The sequence below is a fragment of the Takifugu rubripes genome, unplaced genomic scaffold (genome assembly GCF_901000725.2).
Source record: "Takifugu rubripes unplaced genomic scaffold, fTakRub1.2, whole genome shotgun sequence".
Classification (NCBI taxonomy): domain Eukaryota; kingdom Metazoa; phylum Chordata; class Actinopteri; order Tetraodontiformes; family Tetraodontidae; genus Takifugu; species Takifugu rubripes.
This window is the reverse complement of record NW_021821663.1, coordinates 56,944-65,000: the sequence shown is the minus strand read 5'-3', so window position 1 is coordinate 65,000 and position 8,057 is coordinate 56,944. Positions and strand designations below refer to the sequence as shown.

Genomic DNA, 8,057 nt, shown 5'->3' with positions numbered 1-8,057 from the left:
CTTTGGATACCCCATTGGATTTTGCTACATTGGCTTCCCCCTTCAAAGATCTGCTTATTTCTTTCTCTGAGAAATTACAGGTATCTTCTTGTAAGGATTCAATGATTTCATCTTTCTTTTTTCTCTGATGAGTCTTTGGCTTCTTCCATGGAGACCTTGGTGTTTCCATGGAGACCTTTTTAAACCATTTGCAGATGTTACACCAAACCATGCCTATTCTTTTTGAGAGTGATTGGCCACTCTCAGAAGTAGTGGTGTCAGAGTGGTCCCTCCTGGAGAGAACCTCTGATGAATGGCTGTCTTTGTCAGAGGACGTAGCATCGGAATTTCCAATAGTGGAGAGTGTTTCTCCCTCAGATGATAAGATGGAATTTCCCAAAGAGGCATCTCCATCAGAATTATCACTGGGAAAATCTTGAGAGGCCTCACCATTTAATCTGTTTGAGGACTCACTGATTTCGCCCAGTGAGGACTTGCAGGCATTTTCCTCTGAGGATTTTGCAGCCGAGGACATAGCATCGGAATTTCCAATACTGGAGAGTGTTTCTCCCTCAGATGATAAGATGGAATTTCCCAAAGAGGTATCTCCATCAGAATTATCACTGGGAAAACCTTGAGAGGACTCACTATTTACTCCGTGTGAGGACTCACTGATTTCGCCCAGTGAGGACTTGCAGGAATTTTCCTCTGAGGATTTTGTGGCTGCATCTTTGGATACCTCATTGGATTTTACTATATTGGCTTCTCCCTTCAAAGATCTGCATATTTCTTTCTCTAAGAAATTCCAGGCTTCTTGTGAGGATTCAATGATTTCTTCTTTCTTTTTTCTCTGAGGAGTCTTTGGCTTCTTCCCTGGAGACCTTGGTGTTTCCATGGAGACCTTATCAAACGATTTGTAGATTTTAGAGAGTGATTGGCCACTTTCAGAAGTAGTGGCGTCAGAGTAGTCCTTCCGGGAGAGAACCTGTGATGAATTGCTGTCTGTGGTAGAGGACGCAGCATTGGAATTTCCAATACTGGAGAATGAATCACTGATTTCTACTTGTGAGGATTCACTAATTTCTCCCTTTGAGAACTCACTGATTCCTTCTTCCGAGGAGTAGCTGAATTTTCTATCATAAAACACTGTTACTTTTGATTCACAGGCTTCTTGATTGGAGTATTTATTAGTGTTTGTCTCACATGCTTCTTCCTGTGACCACTTACTGATTTCTCCAAGTAAAGACGCACGGATTTCTCCCAGTGACGACTCACGGATTTCTCCCAGTGAGGTTTCACTCATTTCTCCCAGTGACGACTCACGGATTTCTCCCAGTGAGGTTTCACTCATTTCTTCCTGTGAGAACTCAACAATTTCTCCCAGTGAGAAATCAATGACTACTCCCGATGAGGATTCTGTCATTTCTCCCTGCGAGGACAGACTGGTATCTTCCCATGAAGACTCAAGGTCTTTTCCGTCTGGGGACTCTGTTTTTTCCTCCTCGAAGAACTCATAGCTGACACACTGACACATTACTGAGGAATAACTGACATATTCTTGTAATAGCTTATTGAGTTCTCCTTGAGAGAATTCCCTGGTTTCTCTCTGTGAGGTCTTATAGTCATGTTCCTCTGGATAGACTTTGCCTTCTTCCATGGGGACCTTGGTGTTTTTTGCCTCATTGGCCTCCCCCTCCAAAGACGTGTTGGAGGCAAGACAGAGCTGAAAATCTGAGGTCTTACTGTCATCTTTTTGTAAGGACTCAATGATTTTTCCCTGCGGGGACTCTTGCTCTTCTTCCTCTGAGGAGACCGTGGCTTCTCCTTTCACAGATTGCGAAGCTACTTCCTCCAATAACTGGCATGTTTCATTTGCCGAAGGGTAGCATTTCTTTTTATCATATAAGAAATTGCTTTTGGATTCACAGGGTTCTCCCTTGGAGAAGTTGGTGGCTTTTCCCTCACAGGCTGCTGCATCTGAGGACTTTTGGATTTTTCCAAATGAGGATACTTTTTTATCCAAAACTTCTGTGAATTCTCCTTTCAAGGACTGACCGGCTTTTCTTCTGTAAAAGTCAGTGTCTTTCTCTTGCGACAACTTAGTTACTTCTTTCTGTGAAGAGACATGGGCTTCTTCCTTCTTCAACAACTTTGCACCATATTTCTGAGGGTCTCTTATTTTTGACTTGGATAAGTTCTTTTCTTTTCTTTCCTGATCCATTTTATCTTTTAAATCCACTTTGAAGACCAAGTTGTTTGAACTGAAAAAGACAAAATGTTAGATGTTAATAATATACAACACTCAGAAGAATCAGCTAGTGGGACTTTGTGACACTCTTGCAAATAACATCTGGGTTCTAAATTAATCAAATATTACTTTGGAATTCATATTGTTATTTACAATAACAAAAGATGCTCCTTAATTCTTGTACAAACATGTAATAACACTGCATGTTATTGGCCCAATTCATTTTTTTCAAGTTTCAAACTTAATTTAATGCTAATGACCGGAAGGCTTTAACTGGTACAAATATAACATCAAATTAATGATACACAGTGTTCAGTTGAGTCAGCTATGTAGTGGGAGTTAGTTACACATGTGTTGTGTGGTTTGATATGTCTCATTAAATGTTTCAAAAACCTATAAGCTCACTGATATTAAATAGAAATAATGTCACTTACTAGTCTTTGCTCTCAACTGTTCTAAGGTGCCCCATTGTTATGAAGTCATGCTGCAGGGCTTCCTCAGGAGAGATTCTCAGATGTCCATCAAAGTGGAATAACTTTTTAAGGAGATCGTACAAAGCCCCGCGGTCCTCCATTTCATTTTCGTCATTGGTTGGATTGGCCTGCCGTTGGAATCAGTGATTTAATACAGAGATAAGCAATTATGAACACTGACATTAATTATAACTGTTTTAAAAAAAGAGTGCTTACCGAAAACAATTGTGTTAGAGAATAGCTAAAACACTGAGGAACGTCATTGAAGTTCTTTAACTTATCTGTACCATATTCAACTGGTGTCTGAAAGAACAAATCCAACAGTTATTGAAGATACACTCCCCCCCCCACCCCCTTCCCTCCAGCATTTTAGCAAATAGGAGAAAGATTTGAGATGTTACACCCAAATTCAAATATCCTTGGACCCTTGGAAATACCATGAGTGAGTAACATTCATGTTACCAGTGGTGGATGAGATTAGTATCAAAGTGCAGAGAACATGTGCTCACCTTTAATCTCCATGAACAACCAGAATGGTTTTCCATCTTTACAAAATATCTACTGGTGTATCTCCCAGCATTTAATATGTAGTCTGGGGGCATACCCAGTAAGTTTATTATGTGTCTCATCTGTAAACCAAACATTCACAGTTGTTAAGATGACATGCTCTAATTGCCTATAGATATTTTTGTCAAGTATACTTGCATTTTGATATGATGAGCAATTGCGCATGGTTTGAGGGTTGAATAAAAACAAAAGGATTTGGCCGACTCCCCAAATATCAAGTGAAAAAGAGAAGGGGAGACCGAGCATAATTTCTGGAGCCCTAAAAACACAAGTCAAAATAAATAAAATATATGTTATATGTAAAAAAAAATAAAAGAATAAAGATAACTTAATAGTAATATTATTACTGCAGGAAAAATAACCTCAGTCCAGTTGCCTGCATGTTGGACCCTGTATGGGCCTCATAGATCAGACGTGCCAGTCCGAAGTCGATTAGTTTAATTTTTAATTCTGTTTGGTGCACTAACATTATGTTGTCGGGTTTTAGGTCGGTGTGCAGGATTCCAAGTTTCTTGAGGTCTGATAGAGCCATAAACAGCTGGAAGAAAATTAAAACCTTTTAAAATTGAAACTAGGCTGCTCTGTGATCAATTTATGCAAGCTGTAGAATATTATCACAGAAAGGTTTGCTAAATAATAGTTTACCTGCTTTGCAATTGGTCGAATTTCAGACAAACCAAATGGTTTGCGTTTTCTTAATTTAATAGCTTTATGTAAGTCAAGGCTCAGCATCTCATACACCAGGCAGAGCTGACTGTTATGTTGAAAATGGTCCAACAGCTTCACAAAGTGTGCATGACTCTCACGGAGACTGGAATGGATGCATTGTAATATATTTTTCTGTGAAGGACAGACATGACTACAGTGAGGTAGGAATGGCCAGTTTTAGAAAATAATCACATTAAATGTAAAAAAAAAAAATTACCTCTCTTTGGCCACTTTTGAGGTACTTGGCATCCTTGATAAACTTGAGCGCCACAGTCCCTTTTGTATTTATGTCTTGGCACCTGGCTACTTGACCAAATGTTCCTTCACCTATAATCTCCTGGACAACAAAGGTTGACTTCCCGCTGTGAATAACATCACCAGCACTTACTGTAAAGAGACAAACACCATGGAGGGAAACCATTTAGCCAACAGGACGACGTCATAATCACAATTGAAGCATTATCTGTGTCCTTCTAATAACGGCAAGATGTAGCCGTCCAATATGTACTCATAGCTTATTTACAAATAGCATACAAGTGCTGGAATTGGGACCTGATCTACGATGCCAATAAAACCTACAACACTTAGCGTGTGCAGTACAGTACAATATTCCTATTGGGAAATTCAGCAGTGACTGCTGCTGTGCCAACTGTGTCATGTGACCTCCTAAAGACAGGTTTTATATTATAAATACAGTTTGAAGTCTTACCTTTATTTATTGATGATGACATGATTTCTGAAATGAAAATTCAATTTGGTTAATATGTTGGGAATTGTAACAATTTATTAGTAATGTAATCTCGTCAAGAAGCTGCCGACACAACGGGGCAGCCGGAGTATTGCCGTGGCTGGTGTACCACCAAAAAGGCAACGAGGCAAGACCAACTCTAACACTAGATAATAACTACCACATCAAAATGCCATGCCATTAAAATGTCAGGTTGTTGCACTTACGATCATTTGAACAGGTCACCATTTGTTAAGGTAAGTTTCTTAAAGTACATAAACATCGAGAGCTGTCATGCTAGGATATCTTGTCAAGTTCCCACCAGCCACCATACTTTTATTGCAGCACTGTACATGCAGATTTTTGGTACAGTATTGGATGTTTCCTCAGTCAGATCCAATCTAATGCATTAAAAGGGTCGGTTATTGTTGCATTAATACAATTGACAATGCTTACTTTAATTCAGAAGATCCATATACTTTTTGTGTACATATATCTAATATGATAATATTTCAAGTGATTGACTGGGTTTGATGCAAAGGGTTGCCTTTTATCTTCAAAGTATAAGTGGAGTTAATTACACAAGTAAAAAAATTACGAATGCCAAGGCTAAGGGGTCATGGACAAACCTTTTTAGTGGGTGCCAGACTGAAAAAATGTTAAGTCTTCAAGAGATTAGTTTTATTTCACAAATTGCTTGAAAGGACTAGGCATTACAGGCTCTAAAAAAATGAATGAGCACTTGCCTTGAGTGGGTTGTGGTATATGAGGACCACATAGCGATGTTTTTGCCCATGCAGCACATCTTCAGTTGTGCACCCAAGCTTCATTGGCTGCTTTGGCCATTTATCACAAGACAGACTTACCTGGGGCAGGTTTACCACAGGCTGATCTCATTTGGGTGTGAATAAGTGGTCAGTTACTCCCCATGCCTTCACAGGCCCAGCTAGAGACTGTACTTTTTTGTCACTGTCTGCTGTAGTGCTGAGGTGGAAAATTCCACTCACTCTGCCACGCCCCTCCTCCACACCCATCTGATCAGCTTTCATCATTTTCACCTGGTGCTCCCTCTTAGGCCTGTTTTAGCCAGTGCTGGACATTCATGCCATGCCAAATTGTTATTGCTCCATGCCTGACTTTCCAGCACATAGTTTTATTGGACTTATTGGTTTGACCCTGCCTGTCTTGGACCTTTCCTTTTCCTCTGCCCTGGTAAATATGACAACCTTCTGTTCCCGACCAAGAGTTTTGCTGTGTGTTTATTCGGACTGTTGCCCACCAGGGACTGTGGTGTGTTCTCTCCATTCTGGCGAGGCCTGTGATTATTTGTGTGCTGTTACCTTCAAGTATTCAATAAAGCCATTTATTAAAACTATCCGGAACTGCCATGTTGCAAGTGGATCCCAACACATCCATGTCACTTTTTACCTACTGCAGAGAGATCTTTGATGGTCTTCCTCTGGGTTTGCCATCTGGCTGTCAGGTTCCCAGTTTCTGGGAACTCTTTTGCAGGGTTTCTCCTGTGGGGTTAGGGTTAGGGTTAGGGTTAGGGGGGCGACCTCCGCGGAGGCGCCGAGAGTCGCGTCACAGCTCGTCACTGCTGCACCACGGGAGCCCCACGTTCCTGTCCCGGAGCGATATTCCGGAGAGGCAGGTGCGTGTCCCTCATTCTTGCTCCAGTGCTCGCTGTTTTTTTTTACCTCCAACCCCTCACATACCCCAGCGACAGGGCAAAGATTGCCTTCATGGTGAACGTACTCTCTGGGAGAGCGGCGCAATGGGCCACAGCCGTGTTGGAGAACCAGACCCCCGCGTCCTCTAGTTTTCCGGTTTTTACGGCTGAATTAAGATGTGTTTTTGATCATCCTGTTCAGAGCAGCGAAGCATTCTCCCAGATTTTGTCCCTGCGCCAGGGTCCCAGCTCTGTCGCTGACTACTCAATTCGTTTCTGTATCCTTGCTGCCCGAAGCGGCTGGAACGACGCGGCGCTTCAGGGAGTTTTTACACAGGGGCTTTCCGACGATCTGAAGGACGAGTTAGCAGCGAGGGAGCAGCCGGAGACCTTGGAGGCGCTCATCGGTCTGGCTACTCGATTGGACAATCGACTTCGGGAGCGACGCCGGCAGAGGATGAGCGAGCGGACGGTGAGAGCTTCTGGGAGGTTCTCCAGGCCGAGGGAGACCACCGGGGACTCGTCAGCCTTCGTCCCTGTCCCAGCGCCTGAGGTTTCAACCTGCGAGCCAATGCCGTTGGGTCGAACACATCTAACCCAGTCGGAACGTCGGCGCCGGCGCTCAGCTGGGTTGTGCGCCTATTGTGGCCACGCAGGCCACCTCCTCGACGACTGCCCGGTGCGGCCAAAAGATTAAGCTCGTCAACACCGGCAGGAGTGCTGGCGAGCGGATCCTCCTCCTGCTCACCCCCCGTCCGTCTAACCCTCTCCGGCACGCTCCTTTGGGGGCAGGAGTTGGTGCCAACTACCTTCCTGGTGGATTCGGGTGCAGACGGCAACTTCATTAGCCAGGACCTGGCCCGGCAGGTTCGCCTTCCCCTCGAGACGCTGCCCGAACCGAAGACCATTCTGGGTCTCGACGGAGAAGTCCTGGCTAGGATTACCCACCGGACCCAGGCAATCACCCTCATCATCTCAGGAAATCATCGGGAACGGATCCACTTCTTCCTCATCATCCCCTGGAGTTCTCGGGTCCCCATGGCTGGCCCTACACAACCCTCAGTTCGACTGGCCAACCGGGAGGCTGGTGAGCTGGAGCGTTAACTGCCACACCAACTGTTTGCGTTCGGCGGTCACCTCCTCATCAGGGACCTCGGCACCCGCCCAGGAGATTCCCGATCTGTCCCAGGTTCCAAGGGAGTACCATGACCTAGGCAAGGTCTTCTGCAAGCAGCGGGCGCTCTCCCTTCCACCCCATCGGCCGTATGACTGTGCCATCGGTCTCCTCCCCGGGGCCACGTTACCGTCGAGCCGACTCTACAACCTCTCCATGGCGGAACGGGAGGCGATGGAGAATTATATTGGAGAGTCACTAGCTTCTGGCCTGATCCGGCCCTCCTCTTCTCCAGTTGGTGCTGGTTTTTTCTTCGTGCAGAAGAAGGATTGAACCCTGCGCCCCTGCATTGATTATCGGTCCCTGAATGAAATCGCAATCAAGAATAAGTATCCCCTGCCCCTCCTCGACGCGGCCTTCGCTCCTCTACACCGGGCCCAGGTTTTTTCTAAATTAGACCTTCGGAGCGCATACCATCTTGTGCGGATTCGAGAGGGGGACGAGTGGAAAACTGCCTTCAACACCGCTTTGGGCCATTTTGAGTATCTTGTGATGCCGTTTGGACTCAC

The 8,057-nt window shown here is 44.5% G+C and overlaps 2 protein-coding genes across 4 annotated transcripts in view; one reads left to right on the top strand and one right to left on the bottom strand.

Moving 5' to 3' along the window:
• Positions 1-4,329, bottom strand: part of LOC115248739 (uncharacterized) — a 5,024-nt gene extending 695 nt beyond the window's left edge. The window contains exons 1-7 of one of the 3 annotated variants that reach the window (XM_029832531.1): positions 4,193-4,329; positions 3,406-4,107; positions 3,210-3,329; positions 2,917-3,003; positions 2,662-2,828; positions 1,207-2,240; positions 1-880 (exon numbers count right to left, since the gene is read on the bottom strand). The exon at positions 1-880 is cut by the window's left edge and continues 695 nt beyond it. In XM_029832531.1, the coding sequence (XP_029688391.1) occupies positions 804-880; positions 1,207-2,240; positions 2,662-2,828; positions 2,917-3,003; positions 3,210-3,329; positions 3,406-3,513 (1,593 nt within the window). In that variant the 5' untranslated portion in view covers positions 3,514-4,107; positions 4,193-4,329 and the 3' untranslated portion in view covers positions 1-803. Of the gene's footprint in view, positions 2,241-2,661; positions 2,829-2,916; positions 3,004-3,209; positions 4,108-4,192 lie in introns of all 3 variants that reach the window. The other 2 variants (XM_029832529.1, XM_029832530.1) reach the window with 2 other exon arrangements.
• Positions 4,330-6,479: 2,150 nt separating this feature from the next.
• Positions 6,480-7,821, top strand: LOC115248737 (uncharacterized). Its single transcript, XM_029832527.1, has 3 exons — positions 6,480-6,494; positions 6,577-6,846; positions 7,138-7,821. Exons 1-3 carry the CDS (start codon positions 6,480-6,482, stop codon positions 7,819-7,821), a joined length of 969 nt encoding a protein of 322 aa, XP_029688387.1.
• The last annotated feature ends 236 nt before the right edge of the window (positions 7,822-8,057 follow it).

Bases quoted from the DNA above. Each gene is read 5' to 3' on its own strand.
- LOC115248737 (XM_029832527.1), top strand. The intron at 6,847-7,137 runs GTGAGAGCTTCT...CCGTCCGTCTAA, and splicing joins AGAGGATGAGCGAGCGGACG to CCCTCTCCGGCACGCTCCTT.